Source organism: Rattus norvegicus, chromosome 16 (assembly GCF_021556685.1).
Source record: "Rattus norvegicus strain SHRSP/BbbUtx chromosome 16, alternate assembly SHRSP_T2T, whole genome shotgun sequence".
NCBI lineage: Eukaryota > Metazoa > Chordata > Mammalia > Rodentia > Muridae > Rattus > Rattus norvegicus.
The window spans coordinates 77,150,763-77,172,572 of record NC_141549.1 but is presented as its reverse complement, the minus strand read 5'-3'; the positions used below and the strand labels follow the sequence as shown (position 1 = coordinate 77,172,572).

Sequence of the window (21,810 nt, the reverse complement as noted above, 5' to 3'; positions counted from 1 at the left end):
TTTATTTAATTTATTTCTACTATGAATCCCAGGCGGCTTGGAACTCACAAAGAAATGCCTGCCTCTGGCTCCCTAATACTGGAGTTAAAGGCATGTGCTACTATGTCTGGCCAAATATAAGAGCTTTGATTCTAGTCCCGAGAAACTTAATTCTCATATGAGCCATTTGCGTTTCTTTAACTTGCTTCTGACCATGTTGAGTGACTTGTGTATATGGGGCTGGTCATAGGTATTACAGACCTCTAATCACAACACCTAGGCGAATCTGATCCCCCAGGGGCTACACCTAGCTGCAGAAGAAAGACCTTATCTCACAAAAGTGAACAAAGTTAAGGAAATAGTATATTAGTGTTAATATTTTTGAGGCATGTATGGTAACTGTATCTTAACCTTTTCTAGTATAGTGTATTTTTCCAGATTAGTATTCTTAGACTGATTTTAAATATTCCTGAATGATAAAAGCTATTTCTTTTCTACTGTTTGTATTTTCTATGATTTTTCTCAAAAACTTTTGTCCCTTCTCTTTATTTCCAGTTCTTGAAACTTTGCACTAAACTAGAGGAGAATACCATAGCATGGTCCTCATGGCACACTCTCGCTTCCCAAGATAGGGGGCAGCGAGAAGTAAGCGCCAGCCCCTCCCAGGAGGACCCACAATCTTCTCTGTTACTTATCCTCCCTCCTCCACTTCCTTTTTCTGTTTGCCTTCAAAAAAAGAAAGAGCAGGCGACCCAGAGATAATCCACCAAACATAGCCAAAAGGTTATAGAAGGACTAACTGCAAACCCTCATAGCAAGGCTGGAGGCGGCAGGAGCCACAGTCCATAATCCTAGTAGGATTCTACATGGCCAAGGCATACTTGGGTAACAGATAGACATCGCCCTCTAGTGGTAAAAATAAAAGGAAGATTTTTTTTTTCAGTCCCCTCTGGAAATTAAAAAAAAAATATATATTACTTTAATCTTACTAATGCAGCTTGTTGATTGAAACCTTTATTTTGTTTTTGGAAGTCTGAATATTTTAACAAGGTGACATTTTGACTATAGACAAGACATTATTAGCTTAATATTCAATAAATAAGCATAATCTTCCCTATGAATTATTTTGAAGTAGTTTTACAAGTTCAGTCTCCATCTTTGAAGGAATTTGTCTTTGAAAGGAATATTGAAGGAACTTTGACTGGTTGTGTAAAGAAATATTATTATTAAAATCTCTGATACATTTGTAACTTGGGTTTCCCTAGGTTATTTGTTATCAAAGCGTGAAGGCCAAGCAGGCTCTCCTGAGAAACCACTATCAGATCTAGGTCGTCTTTCCTACATGGCTTATTGGAAAAGTGTAATCTTGGAGTGCCTTTATCACCAGAATGACAAACAGATCAGCATTAAGAAGCTGAGTAAGCTGACTGGAGTCTGCCCGCAAGACATTACTTCCACACTCCACCACCTACGGATGCTGGACTTCCGAAGTGACCAGTGAGTGTCACACCCTCTGTGTGCTGTGCACATGTGATCGTGTGGACAAGGTAGCTGAGGGGTCACAGGAAAGGTGACGGTGAAGTTAGGTGTCAGTCTCCAGATATATGCGGTGAGCTCTCAAGCAGGATCTGTGCAGCCAGATTGTCACACGCAGGCTTTGTTTGTCTACATTCTGAAGTCTGCACCTAAGCCACCGAATTGTTTATCTTCTAGTTTATTTTCCACGAAGCTTCTTCCCTTCTAATGTGAAGTAACAGCTCTGAAACCATTGTCATTAAGTAAAATTCATGTTAAAAGGAAGGACAGAATCTACTTTTGCTTAGAATGGTCAGGAAAGGTCACAAGGAAGAAAGCAATGGAGCTGAGTAAATAAAGACTAGGAAAGGAGCTCAGGTGAGCAGGGATGAGAGAGCGACCGCATTGCTGGGGTGTGAGGCAGTGAGGGACAGGACAGCCAGCCTCCTCATGGTGGGCTGTGGCCTACTCACCTTTGTCAACCAGCTCGTGTGTGGACAGTTGCCTGGCCCGTCTTTCTCATCAGCTACTTTTGAAGCTCTCCTCTTCAGGTTCTTTGGGTTGTGTCTCCCTGTTCATCATTGTGTCTCTTGTACATCGTTGATTGCTATAAACTTTTCTCTGGTTGTAGATTTGTGATTATCCGCCGGGAAAAACTTATCCAGGATCACATGGCGAAGCTCCAGCTGAATCTTCGACCTGTCGATGTAGATCCAGAATGCTTACGCTGGACTCCAGTCATAGTCTCCAACTCTGTCGTCTCAGAGGAGGAGGATGAGGAGGCTGATGACGGAGAGAAAGAAGAGCCCCAAGGCCAAGAAAGAGAGTTAGAGACCAGGGAAAGGGTATGCTAGTCTTTATGGCTTTTATGAATATTTGTAAATATATTATGATCTCTTGCCAACAAAATATCTTTACTAGAGGACAGGGAGATACAGGCTTAGTTGTTGAAAATATTTAAACTAGAATACCTTGTTTTATCCTTGGAGCTCATTTTAGGAAGCTGGACACAGTGTCCCACACTTGTAATTCCAGTGCTGGGTATGTGGAGATGAGGGAAACCCTGAAGCTAACTGGCCAGCCTTGGGGAGTCTCAAATTACAGAGAGACCCTGTCTGTCAGAATAAGTTAGAGGGGCAGGAGAGATGTCTCAGTGATCTAGAGCATTTTCTGCTTTTGTAGAGGACCCAGGTTCAGTTCCCATGGTACTCATAACAGCACTCAGCTATCTGTACCTTCAGTCTAAGGGCTTCAGCACCCTCTTCTGGACTCTTCAGACATTGCAAGCATGTGGTGCACACACATCCACTTATTTACATAAAAAGGAAGATGGCGTTCCTTAGAAAGGATGGATACCCACAGTTGTCTTCTCTCCTTTTGCACATGCACACATATATGTGTGCGTATTTGTACAGACTTGCACATATACAGACATGTACACATACATACTCACACTAGAATTTCAGAGTTTATTTTAATGATAGAAATTCCAGGAATGTTGCTTTTATTTACATTTGTACTTTAAGGTTTCGACCATTAGGAAACTATTAGATTTCTGATAGTGTATTAATTGCAATTAATATTTACCAGCAAGAGCTACATGTTAAGTATATAGTAATTAAAAAGTCTGAATTGCGTTTCTATATGACAGCTGTTAAAATGAATGTTAAAGTGCATTTTCCTTAATATAGAGCATTAAAGAGCTATTATAACATACATCTCTTTGCACTGGAACACTGGAAATCTTACTGAATGCATAGTTAGATGCCTTCAAAGTGTCGTTAGTGATGGCTGTCTCACACTGTATCATGATTTCCACTATTTTTCTTCAGGTGATGCATAACTTGTTTGAGCTCTCCTTTGACATTTTTTAAAGTGCTACTTTCATTCTTTATGTCCTTCTCTGATAGTTGAGAGGGGGAAAATCACCTACTTTATTATATTTTAATTTAAATATTCAAAAACATTTTAAAATTTCCCATATTTCTTGAATGCCTACTTCTTCTGGCATATGTTCCTATGGCCCAGCAGTTTTCAACCTGTAGTCACGACTCTTTCAGAGGGGTCTTCTAAGGCCATCAGAAAACACAGATGTTGGGGCTGGGGATTTAGCTCAGTGGTAGAGCACAAGGCCCTGGGTTCGGTCCCCAGCTCCGAAAAAAAAAAAAAAGAACAAAAAAAAAAAAAAAGAAAACACAGATGTTTACATTATGGTTCATAACGGTAGCAGTCACAGTTATGAAGTAGCAGTCAAAACAATTTATGGTTGGGGTCACCACAACATGAGGAACTGTATTAAGGGTTGCAGCATTAGGAAGGTTGAGAACCGTTATAGTCTGTTCTTCCTTGTTTTTCAATTTATAATCTCATCTGCCATCCATAAAACCACAGACACTTACTTTGATATCAAAGGCTACATTTCATAGTGGTTATGAGCACAAGATAGAGTCAGTTCTGGATTTGGGGCTCTGGTTACCTCATTTACAGAATAGCATCATAATATTTCATTGTATTGTTGTGAGAATTAAACTAATATCACGTATAAATATATTTTTAAGTGGCCAAAAAGGAGAAAGTAGTCATGATAACTACTAAATACTTAATTTTCTTTCAAAAGTTCTGTTTTCTTATCTTAACCAAACAGGCTGGAAAATCAGTGTTGTTTTTGTTTGCTTGGTTTTCCTTAATTAGGTGGGAAAGTCTGTGTCTCGGGAGAACAAAGATCAGGATTCTTCCTCTTTAATAGAAAGTGAAAAGAAACCAGAAGTCAAGGAACTAGCCAGCTCTTCACGTCTGAGCAAACAGGCCCTTGTCCGGGACAGTCTTCCTGCAAATAGCCAGCCACCTCGGAGGGGCCGCTGTGGGAGGAAGAACAGAAAGACACAGGAACGTTTTGGTGATAAAGATTCTAAGATGCTTGTGGGTGAGACGTTATCCACTTCTCAGGAGCAATATGGAGAATGCGAGGAGAAGTCAGCAGCCTCCCGAGAGCGTTACACTGAGGTGGGAGAGCAGCCAGCAGCCCCTCAGGCACAAGCAGACGGGAACCCAGACATCCCCAAGGGCAGGTTCAGTGAGAGCGCGGATTTGTGGCGAGGACAGCTGAAGAAAAGCCCTGAGACCCTGAAGTGCCGATTGCCAGAAGGGAATGACAGACTTCCGTGCTGCTACACCGATGGTGACAGGGCTGTCTTTAGGGGCTTCAGCGAAAGTAGTGAGGAAGAGGAGGAGCCAGAAAGTCCTCGGTCAAACTCACCACCAGTGCTCACAAAGCCCACGCTGAAAAGAAAGGTGACGCACGCAGCTTTGTGTCCTGTCTTCCCATAGCTAACTTGTTATGTGGGTTTGTTCTGCCCTGCAGGTCTGCAGCAGAACACCACGGCTCTGTGCTGTCTTACAAACAAACCTGAAACTGTAGACGCTTGAGAGCAGGTAACCACAGCCTCAGGAAGGGAAGCTCCTGGATGGTGGCACTGACCACGCTTTGCCAGACATGTCCCAAGCTGTGTTCTGCATTGTCCGGGCCGGTCAGAATTCGGGCTGCCATACTCTAGCCATGAGAGGCAGCTTTCTCACCCAGGGTCATGAGGCCATTCCTTTCTGTAGCAGGGCTTTTAAAAAGTGCAGGGACGTTCGAAGGAAGACCTTTAAGAATGTTTTTAGATTTACACCATTATGGTAAAGACAACCCAGAAAGTTCCCGTAAGCTCCAGACTCAGTGCCTGTATTAGGCACACGTGTCACCCAGCTCAACATAGACATTTTTAGTAGAGACCGTACTTTATTCAGATTCTAGTTTCCCTCACTGGCGTTTGTCTGCTCAGGATCCCATCCAGCTCTCTAAGTTACAGTTAGTTGTTCTCTTCTGCAGACTTTGATTGTCTTTGGTCTGACCTTGAAGGTTGTGAGGTCAAGTAGTTTGTATCCCTCATTAGCTAGAATGAGGTAATGTATTTGAGAGTAGGACAAAGGCAGGGAAGCACTTACCACATCAGCTAGTGGGTGGTATTATATAGTACGTGTGAATCAGTTAAATACTGTACTGTGTTGTCGGCCTTGACCCTCTTGGGTTCCTCTGCCACTGTTACTTTGTTTCCCTTTCCATATTGTAGAAGAGGAAAGGCACCGCATGCAAATCATACTTAAAGATATGTGTGGCTACTCAGTAGGGCAGAGCATCTGCATAGATCTGATGTGTTCCTTCTGCCTTCTCCCTCAGTAGGGACCTGGTGCTTGAGTTTGTAACACTGTTTTAAACTTGTGGCTTAGCTCTTCCTGCCCAGCTCTGCCCAATTGGAGGTTTCTTAGTGTTGCCCCTGCTTATAGTCACAGTGTCATTGCCATGGGGAGTTTCTTTTGTTTCCCTGCTTTCCGGTACTACAAGATCTTACGCATTTCTCTTGGCTGTTTCTTGCCTCTGCTGCAGAATCAGCCCTTCTCTAAGGAGCAGTGCTATTTCTAATCTAACTTGAAAATTCTCAGTAGATTTTGAAGTAGAGAAAAACTAAACAGATTAACTCTCCTGTTGATTACATGATGATAAAGAATGTACTTTGCCATTCTAGGGTTTATTTTTCCAATTTATGTGGTAAAACAAATATGCAAGTTTCTTGTGTATAAAACAGGAGTATTGGGTGCTAGAGAGACGGCTCAGTGGTTAAGGGTACTCACTGCTTTTCCGAAGGCCCTGAAAACCATCCCCAGCATCCACACGGCAGCTCACAACTGTCTGATTCCACTTTCTAGCTTGCAGATGTACACGCAAAGTACCCATATATATAAAACACATATTTAAATTTTAAAAAGTAATTATAAATAAATAAGAAAATTTGTAAAAAACAAAACAAAACAAACACACACACACACACACACACACACACACACACACACACACACACACACAAATATTGTTAACAGCCAGTGAAGTTGTCTGCAAAGTTCTTAGACATTCTTGAAATTTACTTAAGAGAAACTTGGGATTATTTTAGAGCTGTGCCTAGATGTATGACCTTTGTAGCCTCTGTACAAGGATGTGATTCAGTCATCGTTCCTGGGCTGTTGCCTCTGTGACTGGGTGACATCACTGGGTCGTGTAAGCTATTAGGTCGGCCTCCTGTGCTGAGTGCGCCAAGTTCCAGACAGCGCTGCTGCTGCTGTTCTTCTGTGTCAAGTGATTGCATCTCAGCTCTGCACTTCTGTTCTCTGCTGTAACTGTTTCCCCAAATGGCGTGTGGATTTATTGATCTCAGTGCATGGTGATGGATAAGATGTAATGTTTCTGTTCCTTTTGCTGTTGAACAGCATTGAGGCAGGTGGCTCTTTAAAGTGTACAATGTAGCTGAACTGAGAAGATGAGTAACAGCATCTGCTTTTCCTATCATAAAGCTGGACTGAGCACGGACATCTGTGAGGTTGTGTTGTCCCTTTCCTTCCCGTGTGTGTAGGAGCACATGTGCGTGTACAGGTGTTGGTGAGCTTGTGCTTGGTAGGTGTGTAGAGGTCAGAGGGCAGTCCTAAGGATTTAGTTCCCTCACGTCTACGTGGGGGTTGTCAGGTTACCCAGTGTGCACAGCAAGCTTTACCCGTGGAGCCATCTTACTGACCTACAGCTCTGTGTTCTTAATCTCTGTCTTTACCAAGATTTCTTTTGGCAGATTGCATCTCCATTTTAAATATGCCAATTCTGCAAAGTTTTAAAGTTTATGTCATAGCAGGAAAGTAAAAATTAATTACTATAAATAAAATATTTGCTTTCTTTACTAAATAGAAACCAATTCTTCACCGAAGAAGGAGAGTCCGCAAGCGGAAACACCACAATAGCAGTGTCGTCACAGAAACGATCTCTGAGACCACTGAGGTGTTAGATGAGCCTTTTGAAGACTCTGACTCTGAGAGACCAATGCCAAGACTGGAACCTACATTCGAGATTGAGGAGGAGGAGGAGGAGGAGGATGAAAATGAGCTCTTCCCCAGAGGGTACTTTCATTGCTTGTCCTCACAGGACATCCTTAGGTGTCAGGCTTCCTCCAAGAGGACGGCGTCTAAAGATGAGGAGGAAGAAGAGGAGGAGTCAGACGATGCAGATGGTATGTTCGCAGGGCTGTTTGCTGTAGGGGTTTCTGCCTGCCTTTGAAAATACAGTAGCTACAAACCCTTCCACAAAGGCTTGGAAATGAACACGACTAAGACGGGACGGGCGAGGGCTGGCAACCTCTGCAAATTGCATGGAGTATAGCCATATTTATTTTTGCATTTAAAGTTTCTTCTTTAACCTGATCTGTTCATGCTTTTTCAGGAAATCTTAATTATTGGAAATTTTTCCTTTTTACCTCTAAGTTTCATCTGAGTCCTCAGTTGAAGGATGTTGGGGTAACTGATGTCAGTCTGCTCTGCTCATGGCTGCACACTGGGTGCTTGAGATTGGTGCTCAGCCAGCTCTGCTCACTGAGTCATGAGGAGTGGCCATCTGAACGCCTGTGGGAACGTCTGTGTTCCGTTCAGGGCCTTTCTCAATCATGCCGCTGACGTAGCCCACTCAGTCAGTAATCGGGTCCCTTTTGATGTTTGTGTTTATCTTGTTTTGTTACTTAAGGCTCACTTTACAGAGGTCTGGCCTGCCTCAGCCTGTTTGGTTCTGGGGTTATAGGTGTACACAACCCAGTAACCAGTAAGTGGCACTGATGACAAAGTCAGCTAAGGTAGATGGCATGGCTAACGTCCAGTCATTGACTTTTAAAGTAGACCTCTCTTTACATCACATTCAGATGTACGGCAGGAGACCGAGGCTCATGTGAGCCGAGATAGGAGAAGATAGGTTTGGTGAGGCGCTGTGTTGTCTATACTCCATTGTGTTTGCCCTGAGTGCCTCAGCCAGCCCTGCATTTTCACAGGCGATGTTGAAGAAATCTTGTTGCTCAGTGTTGCATGTACTTTTAATTTTGTTTTCTCTTTGCCTTGTTATTAGAGCTTTCTATTTTATTACCTTAAAGTCTTGGCTTCAAACCTAGTAGATAGAACTTGGAGTTTTCTCACAGCACATGGAGCTTGATGGTGATGGGCCCCGAGTTCAGGCCCTAGAATCAAAAATGAAATCTTTTTTTTTTTCTTTTTCTCTTTTCTTTTTTCTTTTTTTTCGGAGCTGGGGACCGAACCCAGGGCCTTGTGCTTGCCAGGCAAGCGCTCTACCACTGAGCTAAATCCCCAACCAAAAATGAAATCTTTATGGTGTGTATATGTGCCTGTGTGTGTCCATGCATGTGTATGTGTACATGTGTGTGCATGTGAGTATGTGTGAATTTATGTGTATGTATACTTGTGTGTGAGAGAATATATATGTATGTGCATGTACACGAGTGTGAATATGCACATGGCAGTGGAAGACTAAAGAATTGTAAGTGCGCATGGCACAGTTACAATGTGAAACACATGCTGGACTCAAGTTTGTGACTCACTTGCTGTAGTCTCTTAGGTGCTAATTCACACCATACCTTGTGCCGTTTCCTTGCTGTCAGTCTTACTGTATGTTGTGTGTTTAATGTAGCGATCGTTAAAGTCCTTGCTTTATTATAACAGATGATGATTGCTGCATGTGTAGGAAATTCAGACTCACTGTAGGTGATTCAGTGGTATCCCACCTGTGAACTCCTATGACCATGGCAGTTTTTACTCATACCAGATAAACCACTTAATTCTCCCTTCCTTAATGTTCATAGCCTTCTAAAATTAATAGTAATTGAGAATATATTTAATGCCACTGAACTCTACTTTAAAATGATTAAATTTTATGTTTTGCCACAATTTAGAAAAAGTAATGCCACTGTTGAATTTATTTCTTCTAAACATGACTGGCCCGCTGACCTTTTCTCATTTGTTTGGGACTACATGTCAGTGCGTGTTTGCAGTCGTTCCCATATAAACACAGTGACTAATCGTTATTCACAGGGATGGCTCAATTGTGGTCTACAGGAATTGCCTTATGATCCCACTTCAAGTAATGATTTTGTGGAAACTAAAACAAACCAAAGAGGTAACAGAAAAGCAGACAGAAGCAGCTGATGTAACGTAGAAATGACACACCTGCTACTCACTATTTGCATCTTCCTAGAGCTGATCTCAGCCACCTTTAACTAGGAGGTGGTAGGATCAGGTTGCCCGGGATTATTTCATTGCTCTTCTGTCCATTGTGTCACTTAACGTTAATGAATTAGTTTTATTTCTTAGATTCGTCTACTGTACATGTTGGTTTCAAAGAAATACTAGGTCTTGTAACCTATCTTACTATCTCTTTTCTGTACAGACACTCCTGTCCTAAAGCCAGTATCTCTCTTGAGAAAATGTGATGTGAACAGTGCTTCACTTGAGCCAGATACCTCTACACCTATGAAAAAGAAAAAGGGATGGCCCAAAGGCAAGAGCCGAAAACCTATCCACTGGAAGAAAAGGCCTGGGCGGAAACCAGGATTTAAATTGAATCAGGACATCATAGCTGTTTCTACACAGGAATGCATAGTTGAGCCCATAGTCCCCATTAAACCAGGACGTAAACCCAGAACTCAAGAGAGTGAAGAACTTGTTGAGGTGAAGGAGGGCCTGGTGGAAGAAAGGAAGGAGGAAATGCATACAGAAGCAGACGAAGAGGCTGAGGAGGAAGAGGATGCAGCCAGCAGTGACATTAGAGCCATGTCCCCATTGGACAGCAGCAATAGCCCTGATGCAGACCCGAAAGAACCTGAGGCAGAAGAGGAAGAGGAGAAGCCGTTGGACGATCCGAGGCAATCAGAGGAAGAGCCTCAAGAGCTGGAAGAACAGGAGCAAGAGGAAGAGGACGAGGTGACTGCAGAGGCAAACCAGAATGAAGACCATGATGCTGACGATGAGGACGACGGCCACCTGGATTCACTGAAGACAAAAGAGCCAGAGGGGCAGCCGGCTAGAGAAGACGGCACAGAGGAGCCCGGCACCCAGGAGTCTTTTTTAGATGCAAGCATACAGGACAGCAGGGAGAACGCGAAGGATAAAGATGAAACTGAAGCGGATTCTGAAGAGGAACAGCCTTCCCATGAGGCTTCTGTGGGATCAGAGACCATGCCAGGCTCTGAGGAGGACCATGAGGAGGACTCAAACACTAAGGAAGAATTAATTGAGCTAAAAGAGGAGGAAGAGATCCCACACAGTGAACTGGATCTGGAAACTGTACAGGCAGTGCAGTCTTTGACTCAAGAAGAAAGCAGTGAGCATGAAGGAGCCTACCAGGACTGTGAGGAAACTCTTGCGGCTTGCCAGACTCTACAGAGTTACACCCACACTGACGAGGACCCTCAGATGTCAATGGTTGAAGACTGCCATGCCTCAGAGCATAATAGCCCAATATCCTCCATTCCGTCTCATCCTAGCCAGTCAGTCCGCTCCGTCAGCAGCCCCAGCATGCCTGCCCTGGAGAGTGGCTACACACAGATCAGCCCAGAGCAAGGATCCCTGTCCGCACCCTCTATGCAGAACATGGAGACCAGCCCCATGATGGATGTGCCTTCCGTATCAGACCACTCTCAGCAGGTGGTAGACAGTGGCTTCAGTGACCTGGGCAGCATCGAGAGCACCACAGAGAACTATGAGAACCCAAGCAGCTATGACTCTACCATGGGCAGCAGTATTTGTGGGAATAACTCCTCTCAGAGCAGCTGCTCCTACGGTGGCCTGTCATCTTCAAGCAGCCTCACCCAGAACAGTTGTGTTGTCACTCAGCAAATGGCAAGCATGGGCAACAGCTGTAGCATGCTGCAGCAAAACAGCGTCCAACCAGCTACCAACTGCAACATCAAGTCGCCTCAGACCTGTGTGGTGGAAAGGCCTCCCAGTAACCAGCAGCCGCCGCCACCACCACCACCCCCGCCGCCACCACAGCAGCCGCAGCCGCAGCCGCAGCAGCAGGCAGCCCCACAGCCTCCCCCACCACAGCCGCAGCAGCAGCCGCCCCCTCCACCGCAGCAGCAGCCCCAGCCCCCACCTCCACCCCAGCAGCAGCCCCCTCTGTCGCAGTGTAGCATGAACAACAGCTTCACTGCCGCGCCAATGATAATGGAGATACCAGAGTCCGGGGGTACTGGGAACATCAGCATCTACGAGAGGATTCCAGGGGATTTTGGCGCTGGCAGCTACTCTCAACCGTCAGCCACCTTCAGTCTCGCCAAGTTGCAGCAGCTGACTAACACCATTATGGACCCTCATGCCATGCCTTACAGTCATTCTCCGGCCGTGACTTCCTATGCAACCAGTGTTTCTCTGTCTAATACGGGACTGGCTCAGCTAGCTCCATCTCATCCCTTAGCCGGGACCCCTCAAGCACAAGCCACCATGACGCCACCCCCAAACTTGGCACCTACTACTATGAACCTCACGTCACCTCTGCTGCAGTGCAACATGTCTGCCACCAACATTGGGATCCCTCACACGCAGAGGTTGCAGGGGCAGATGCCAGTCAAGGGGCACATTTCTATCCGTTCCAAGTCTGCACCTTTACCCTCTGCAACTGCACACCAACAGCAGCTCTATGGCCGCAGCCCCCCAGCAGTTGCCATGCAGGCTGGCCCTCGTGCACTGGCCGTTCAGCGTGGCATGAACATGGGGGTTAACTTAATGCCCACTCCAGCCTATAATGTCAATTCCATGAATATGAACACCTTGAATGCCATGAACAGCTATCGAATGACACAGCCCATGATGAACAGCAGTTACCATAGTAACCCTGCCTACATGAACCAGACAGCACAGTATCCTATGCAGATGCAGATGGGAATGATGGGGAGCCAGGCCTATACCCAGCAGCCTATGCAGCCAAACCCTCATGGAAACATGATGTACACTGGCCCCTCCCATCACAGCTACATGAATGCTGCCGGCGTCCCCAAGCAGTCACTTAATGGACCTTACATGAGAAGATGAGCGAGGTGAACTTGCAGTTAAAAGCTTAAATATATATAAATAAAGGAACTTTTTATACTGACAAACCAGAGAAACAAATGGACCTTTTTTCCAGTTAAAATATTACTGTAGACTTAGAGCAGTTTTTCTTTGGTTTATTATTATTATTATTACTGTTTTTGTTTTGTTTTTAGAAAACCTGATCTCTTTTTGGGGGTTCGATTTTGTTTTCGGTTTTTGTTTTCTTCACAATCTTGAACATTTTACAGTAGAACTCATCTAAAGATGGATTTGGGTAGGGGAAACATGCACAAAATCTTTTCATAATTAAAAGGAGCCTTACTTTCTTTATATACCACATGGACAGAATTGATGTAAACGTGAATTTATTTTTATTTTATGTATGTTTCCCCTCACTGTCTGCAGCTCCCAGTTTTGTCATTTTTAAATGTTATATATACATCTCAAGAGTCAACCAGACCCTTTTCCTCCAAACCCTCCCTCCCTTCATTTCCCACTTCATTCCAGCAGGAGGCACTTAGGGGAACTGGGATGGGAACATGGAGAACAACCCAAGCTCCTTAAACTTAATGTTGTTGTTATTATTATTAATAAAGTGAAGCAGGCAAAGCTTCTCCTTGTAAAATTCCCTCCCCTCCTCCCTACACACACACACACACACACACACACACACACACACACACACACACACACACACACACACACACACACCCTCTGGAAACCTTTCCCCAAGAATGTTTCTAGGTAGACTTCATTAAAATTGTTTTTTCTTAATCAAGTGTAATATAATTCTTGTTTTTTTTTTTTTTTAATCCCACTCAGCACTCAGAGACACAAAAATACTGTAAGTCTCACTTAACAGCAGAATCTCAGAGGAAAGCTGTTTGCAATCCTCCTCCAGCCTTTGGAGGACACAGATGGTCAGCTAACAATCAGAAAGGGGACGACATGAACCTCTTGGTTTTTACCACCTGGTGAATCAGCCATAACACACACACTCCACTCACCTCTTTAGTATGTACTTGGAAATGTGGACTAAGGGTCTTGTGCTTGCACCATTGACGCTGGTAACCTCAGAGCGAGCCCCTGTGATTTGCCTGTCGTATCTTACCCATAGTTTCCATGAATGACTGTAGTACCAGCGACTTAGAAAACACCTGGTGCAGAAGGAGTCCCAAGGGAGACGATGGTGTGACTTCCGTAGCTGCATAAATGACGCATACCTCTCGTTGTCATGTTGTCTTGAGATCCTGAATTCATCCCCAAGAACCAGTGTGCACTAGCCCCTCTCCTGTGAGGATGAGCAAGGAGAGACCCACCACCAGCATAGTAGGGCACAGCTGGCAGTAGGGCTTCAGGAGGCTCACATGTTGTCTCACTAGTTTGCCCGTTCTCTTCCTACTTGCTCCAGGGATAGGTAAAAAGAAAAAAAAACTATATATATAATTATAATTATATATATATTATATCTTCCATCATTAGAAGATGGAAACTATTATACCACTCGGTATGTGCAGTCAAATATCCAAAAGGAGGCCACAGTGCTTAAAAGACACCTGTAAGCATAGAGCCTCTCCTCTATTTGTACATTTTATATAGATACATTTTTAAAGTACTAATTAGGCATTACATTTTTTCAAATGCACAGGTTTGTTGGGCTTTTTTATAGACCTTAATTGGCTTTCTCAATTAAGTGTGTTAGATAGAAAAGCAGAACTTCACACTGTACTGCTATCAACTCTGAGCATGTGCAAGGCTGCGTAGCACCCAGTTTCTCTGTATATACTGTTCCGGTTCCCCGTCATCTCTGTAGAATGTGCACCGGCTGCCCTCTCCCACATCTTCAGCTATGTCATTGCTTCCTGGATGGGATGGGCAGGGATGGGAGGGAGGGAAGGGAGGTCTGTGTGGGTGGAGGGTGGGTCAAGGCAGAAGGAGAAGCTGTTGAAATGAGGGCCGTGAATTCACTTTCCGTTGGTTTGCAGTTGCGTTTGGGTTTCTTTGTTTCGTTATGTTTTTAAATTCAGTCAGGCAGCTCCCTTTCCGCAGGCCTCTTTGTGACTGTAGAACTATTGTAGAAAAAAAATACATTCTTTTCTATATTATAAAAGAAAATTATCCAACACGGTAATATTGGTACCTGTCATTTTTTCACTTCTGTTTTAAAAAAAATGTATTTTTAGCAAGATAACTTGGGTAATCTTCTAAAAAAAAGAAATTTAAAACTCACTTGTTAGTGACTTTGATGCCTTTTAAAATAAGAGCTTTTTCATTTCATTCCATCTTTAAGATTTTTTATCTTTGTTGTAGAATATTAAAAACTATTTTAAGAAAGATAAAAATTCTCTTTAAAGAGATCTCTAGAGTGTGCGAATAGAGCTCCAGATGCCTCTAAAAGCCGCATGTACAAACTAAGTCTATTCCTGTCTGTTTATATTTGCTTTTCCTGTTTTGTAACCTCTTTGTACTTTGTTCCTGGTGACTTGTAAGCTGAGGGGAGGGGTGTCTAGACGCCTTTGTATTTCTCCATGTCATGCGCTCCTGGCCAGGTAGCCTCCCCTCCTCTCCTTGTATGTAATATCTTTTCCCCCTTTCTAGCAAGTACTTTCAAAAGAACTCTGTACATTTTAACATAAAAAAATAAATTATGTTGAGCCATTTTGGATGTCTGTCTTGCATGTGGAATTTTTCTCTCAAATGTTTCAGACTCTCCAGGATTCTTGTTCCACACGGAGACTGTGTGTTAACCTTTTTCATACTCATTATGGTGTCCATTTATGTGAATGATTAAATACAACACAAACTGGGCTGGTGATTGTCTGTAGGCAGGATCTCACTGTGTAGGCCTCACTGGCCTAGAATTTGCCGCAGACCAGGGTGGCTTTGAGCAGATCCACCTTCTCCTGCCTTGAGAGTTCTGGGATCAAAGGGGGTGTTGGGTTTTCATTTCCCCCCTTTCCAAAGAAAATACAGTAACTTGAATTTTCTGGAGGAATCCATTTGAAAACCTAAAGGGGTTGTAATGTACTTACACACAAAGGGAGACCACGTTGGGATAACTGTAGTTTTGTATAAATTGTTATTTTATAATTGCATAATATTTTCTATTTATGATTTGATGTTTATCTTAAAAAGATTCATTTCAGAAAGTGCCAGATGTGTAATTCAGGTGCTTTCTGTGTTTATGGTGGATTTATCTCAAGGACCAGGTCTGCTCCACCCCAGCACACTCCTGCTACTTTAGCATTCTTTGTGAACTTTCTTACAAGCATACACTGTACACTCACCTCACTCCCCTTCCTCACCCCTCCCATCTCGTCACAACCCCGTGTCGCCATAAACAGTATCTACTTTTGTGTCATGTTGGAATGCATGATTTTGTGTGGATAGAATCTGGGGAACCACAGAATACACTCAGGACTTAAAACTATTTCCTCTTTTGTCCCCCACCACCCCTGTGTGTGTGTGTGTGTGTGTGTGTGTCTGTCTGTCTGTCTGTCTGTCTGTCTGTGTCTCTGTGTGTGGTGTGTGTGTGTGTCTGTGTCTCTGTGTGTGGTGTATGTGTGTGTGTGGTGTGTATGTGTGTGTGTGTTTCCGTGTGTATGTGTGTGTGTGTGTGTGTGTGTGTGTGTGTGCGACTGCACTGGAGTCACTGCACTTCCCTTCATCACTTAGGGTTTTGGATATAAAACAGTCCAAAAAATGAGACTTAACTATAGGAAATTGGTCTTTCCTGGGGTAGAGGGATGAGGTAGGGATGGGTTTGAGTGGCCATCATGATTTACATGGCCTGGCACATGAAGTTAGCAATTAAGGAAGTGCACATGCATTGAAGGAGACACTGCGTCTGAGCCCCATGCTGTGGAAATTACACAGGGTGCCTCTGGCATCTCCGGGTGGTTGGATCCCTTCCTCGCCTTCACTGATTTGCAGTCTGTCACCACACTGCATCCTTTTTTGTGGGTGTCGAAACGTGTTGCTTGCCTTTGCTCCTGTAAAGTACTGGCTTTCAGTTAATTCACCATAAAGTAATTCTGATTTTCCCGCAAAGGAGATGATGAAACCAGAAGGTATAAGCATTCTTGACACCTCTATCTTGCATTTAGGTATGTTTTTAAATGGGTCTATTTATAGCCAAGTTACTAGCGGTCTCTATAGAGAGGTGCTCCAGATGGCAGATGTGGAAGAAAGTGCTAATGCACTGAATTAATACTGCTGAGGGTCCTGCCCGCCAACTGTAGAGCCATCACGTGATCAATCATTAGAGTAGCCCAGTAGGTTCCCACTTCCTTTGTTGCATGGTGACAATTGTCTGTTTTCTCTGAGACCTAAAGTTTTGTGAGGCTGACAGTGTAGCCCATTAAATGTAAGCTATTTTAGATAACCCCTAAGTACAGTTTAGTCGAATCAGTTGCTTTTTTTCATATTCCTTCTAATCTTAGTGATATGCAAGGTGTGGGTCATTGGTGATGACTATTTGAAGAAATAGTCCATACAAAGAAAACAAGGCAGAACCGAGCATGTAGGACTTGAATTGGGAGAGCAGTGGGCCTCAGGGACTCCTGAAACAGGTTGGTAAAGGGGAGACTGGAGTGTTCATGTTGGCAAACGAGTAGAATGTATGAGCGCACTCACCCAGTTAGAAGCAGACATCCCTCGAGGAAACCCACCCCACTTGTTATGCCTTTCATTTAGGGTCAGCCTTATGTAAGACGGTATAGTTACATAATGCAGCACAGACCAACGGATGGAGGTTTGTAGTTTCTTTTTCCAGAGGTACAAATCGAGACTTAATGGAAATTCCTCACTGTCTTCATAAAGAGTCTGAGCACTGGAGTTCGGACTACATAAAACTTCAGAAAGGTGTCGACTTGATTTTATACCCGAAACAGGAAATGACCAGAGGTAGGATGGGCTTTCACTTGAGAGATTTTACGATGCAAAACAGGAGTAGTCACAGTGGATCGTTTCCCTGTGGCCAGTATGAACACACATTCTGAGTGAGTTACATTCTTGGTATTTCAATGAAAAAAGCACTAACGTGAGCTATGCTAAGTAGACAGTCCCCGTGCTGCATTTATACTCTGTGTCAGCCACCTTTAGTTTGATATGCTTATCTGCCTGCTCTTAGGATGTACACAGCAGCCAGCTGAAGTGCGTGGTGTACTTATCCGGAATCTCTATTAATACACATTGAAAAATTGACAGCTGCTTAATGTTGGAAGACAGGCCATCCACCCAACACCTCTCACATTTAGTTTGGCCTCAAAGAGCTTTTTAAATAGATGAAGGCATTGCCCCGTGCATAAACGAGTCCTAATTGTTCCAGTGATCTGTTAACAAAGAAAAGCCAAGCCTGGTGCTGGCGAGGAAGAGGCATGATTCCGACTCCATGTAACAAGCTCTCAAAAACAGCACTAATCTTCATCAGCACTAAGCCTGGCGATGCCTTTGCTGTACAGATCACCTCTCTGCCTGAAGTGACCAGACTTGCAGTCTCTTTGAAAGTTTAAGGTGTGATCTGGACCAAGGACCTGAAAGAGATGTAAGGGAGTCCGCGTATGTGCAGTGCATAAGCCTCAGGTGTATGAGTTAGTAAATCTATTTGAGGCCAGCTCCTCTTCAAGCCTAAGTCAGAGCCGGACAGGCCCTAAATTAAAGCACTTTTCTTTGGTCATCTCTTAAATGTGTGGAGTGGCTCTTCATTGGGAAGACTCATTTTAAACAGTATTATTAAGAGGGATTTTGTTCCTATATGTCCTTTTAAAATTCGTTTGGTTTGTTTTGATCGAGACAGGGTCTCCCTATGTAGCTCCGGCAGTCCTGGAAATCTCTATGCATACCAAGTAGGCCTAGAACTCTCAGAGACCATCCTGCCTGTGTCCTGGCTGCTGGGATTAAACGCATGTGCCACCATGCCAAGCCCCTCTTAACATTTTTTTATCCTTTATTTTATGCGTGTGGTGTTTTCCCTGCGCATGTGCCTGCATGTTGCATGCAGGCAGCGCCTGTGAAGGCCAGAAGAAGGTGTGGGATCCTCTGGAATTGGAGTTACAGATAGTTGTGAGCCACCCTGTGGGTGGGTGCTAGGAGTCAAACCTGAGTCCTCTTGAGGAGCAGACAGCTTGCTCTTAACATGTGAGCCATCTCTCCAGCACTGCCTGCTCCCATGTCTTTCTCAACTCAGCCTTTTCAGTTGCAAATAGAGTACATATAGGTGAGTGCAAGCCAGGTATAGCCATGTATAAGCTATCTGTGAAAATAAAGTAGGTTTTCAAACAAGAGCAGTCCAGTAGTTCTGCACCTTGACCTGGAAGACCCGATTTTCATCGTAGCCTTCCCTACCAATCAAAGGAAATTGCCCTACACACAGGTACACGTGCACGACTTCACGATCTTGTGCAGTCTCAATTACCATAGTTTTACTGTGCTGTTTTTGAACTTTATAGAAATATTATATACATTTTGCATGTGGCATCCCTCAACTCGTGAGAGATTTAAGATACTTGATGCCTCTGTAGCTCACTGCTCTCCTTGTGCAGTATTTTATCACATGACCACACAAAAATGTATATATTCTAAAGTTAACCAATATTTAGGTAGTTTCCAGTTAGCTTGTTACAAATGATGCTGCTCTGTTTTCTCCCACATGGGTCCCCTGCTGCACATTCATAGACATTGCAGGCATATCTCCAAAAGCTTCAAACTCCAAGGAAGTTCTTGACAGCTACAGCGGAGAGTGTCTAGTGCTAGCTTTGAATGCTCTCAGGGCTGGGTTTGCTTCTGGAGGTCCCAGCACACCTGGGAGACACCCCTCATCTTATTATTAGTCATCCGGGCTGCACAAATTCAGAAGTGGGAGAGACCTGCTTAGCTCACAGAGCACAACACTGAGTGTGCCCACCAGAGGCTCCTGGTGTGCAAGGAAGACAATCACCTGAAGGGAAGCCAGCTGGTGGAGAGCTGCCATTTGACTGGCCTAAAATGTTCCAGTCTTAACTCACGATCCATACTCGCTCTGGCAGACTTTCCCTACTCTAAGATTATCTTATATTTATCATTTTTTAAAGATTTATTTATTGTATATAAGTACACTATTGCCATCTTCAGACACACCAGAAGAGGGCATCGGATCTCATTACAGATGGCTGTGAGCCACCATGTGGTTGCTGGGATTTGAACTCAGGACCTCAAGAAGAGCAGTCAATGTTCTTAACCACTGAGTCATCTCTCCAGCCCCTATTTATCATTTTTTAACAGTACCATTGTTTGGTTTGCATAGTTAGATCTTTAACACATGATCCTGCTCATGCTGTATGACTAGTGTCCAGTTTGACTTTTCCCAGGAATACACACAATTCTCACAACACTTAACTCATTTTTCACTGCAAAACATGTCTATATGCACCTTAATCAATTCCCGGAATATTTAGTCTGTTATTGATCTGTATGTGGGTCTTGTCTTAACTGTAGCTCTTTTTTTTTTTTTTTTTTTGGTTCTTTTTTTCGGAGCTGGGGACCGAACCCAGGGCCTTGCGCTTCCTAGGCAAGCGCTCTACCACTGAGCTAAATCCCCAACCCCTTAACTGTAGCTCTTAAATAAATCTTCATATTACATCAAACAGAACCTCCTATTTTCCTTCAGTGTGATAGATTCTTCTAGGCTTTCCACGCATACACACATCCTTTTATAATTAGCTTTTCAGACTGCTAAACAAGCCTATTGACATTTTAATTGTGCTTACATTTATCCTAACAATCAATTTGATAGCATTGTAACAGTATCGATTCTTCCACTCATTGACCATGTTTGCCTTTAAGATATCTTTAATTTTTATCACTACTTTTTTGTTGACTTCTGTGCAGAATCTCTGAATCTTATCTTTTGTGGCATAACTGGGTTAGACCCAGTGGAACTGAAGAGGTGGGGACAGGGCTGGCTCTGCTGTGTGAAAGAACCCATCTGGTTCTCAGCTTCCTGGGAGTTTATATTATGAACGAACACTGGATTTCAGCAATTTTCTTCTGACTTTTTTTCCTCCTAGGATCTGTTGGTATAACCAAAATACTGTTACTACTTTTTTAATTTAATTTTTTTATTTTTACCATTACATTTTATTTATTCTCTCCGCCTGTCTCTGTGTCTGTCTCTGTCTCTGTCTCTCTGTCTGTCTATGTCTCTGTCTCTCTGTCTGTCTCTGTCTCTCTGTGTCTCTGTCTCTTTGTCTGTCTCTGTCTCTCTGTGTCTCTGTCTCTGTCTCTCTCTCTTTGTGTGTGTGTGTGTGTGTGTGTGTGTGTGTGTGTGTTACTCACTAAGCTATCTTGCCAGCCCTCACTTTTCTAATTGTAAACCAGTATATGGCAATACAATGTATGTGTGAAATAAATGGTTATATACACATGCTCTGATAGCTAATCTTGGTGGTCAAATTGACACACCAAGGAAGAAGGAGTCTCAGTTGAAAAGTTGCCTCCATTGGACTGGCCTGTGGGTGTGCCTGTGACTTAGGAGAGCCTAACCCGCTGTGGACAGCACCCCCTCGGGGCACATGGGCCTAAGCTGTGTCAGAAAGAGAACTGAATGTAAGGTTTTAAGAGTAACACATGATAATCTCAGATATTAGTGGAAGATGAATGAAGTTGAAGTAGTTCTACATCATACTGATTCAGTTTAGCTCTTGAGAAGTTAAAAATACATGTTCTAAGTTTCTAGGGGAATAGGTAAAATAATGAATGCAGACCAAGTACCTAATTTCCAAGTTATGGGGATATCAAATGATAAGACAGAAGTATTAAGTCCTTAACAAGAAAACATAAGAGATCAAGCCAAGTAGTTAGAAATTCATAATAAGCATAGGTGCAATACATCAATAATTAAGTTATTTGTAAATGGGCTAGAGACTCCACTGAAAAGATACAGGTAACTAGGGAAAGAAACCCTATGAGAATACTGGGTGCTGTTTGAAAACAAGGCAATAAAAACTTGAGAAAACTCCAAAATGTTAAGAGGAACCAAACTATATCAGAAGATGACAAAGGGAATTTGACATGGCTGTGTTAATCTGAGACGAAGCGGTTTATGGCAAAGACGCATTATTAAGATAAGATGCTGGGGTTGGGGATTTAGCTCAGTGGTAGAGCGCTTGCCTAGCAAGCGCAAGGCCCTGGGTTCGGTCCCCAGCTCCGAAAAAAAAAGAGAAAAGAAAAAAAAAAAGAGAAAAGAAAAAAAAAAGATAAAGATGCTACTCGATAATGGCATAAGTTTTAATTTGTGAGAAGGATATGAAAATTTAAACGCATACAATTCCGTTAACATTCGTCTAAAGTATGCTAGGCAAAATAATACAGAACTGTAATGAAATGTCCCACCACAGTCAT

The 21,810-nt window shown here is 43.3% G+C and overlaps 2 protein-coding genes across 4 annotated transcripts in view; one reads left to right on the top strand and one right to left on the bottom strand.

Annotated features, from left to right (window-relative positions):
- Positions 1–15,097, top strand: part of Kat6a (lysine acetyltransferase 6A) — an 81,367-nt gene extending 66,270 nt beyond the window's left edge. For all 4 annotated transcript variants that reach the window (XM_087588441.1, XM_087588440.1, NM_001100570.4 and 1 more), the window contains 5 exon segments: positions 1,245–1,476; positions 2,126–2,339; positions 4,186–4,785; positions 7,262–7,580; positions 9,791–15,097. In XM_087588441.1, the coding sequence (XP_087444567.1) occupies positions 1,245–1,476; positions 2,126–2,339; positions 4,186–4,785; positions 7,262–7,580; positions 9,791–12,432 (4,007 nt within the window). In that variant the 3' untranslated portion in view covers positions 12,433–15,097.
- Positions 1–21,810, bottom strand: part of Erich1 (glutamate-rich 1) — a gene marked incomplete at its 5' end in the record, with an annotated part of 52,793,804 nt that overhangs the window by 6,491,791 nt on the left and 46,280,203 nt on the right.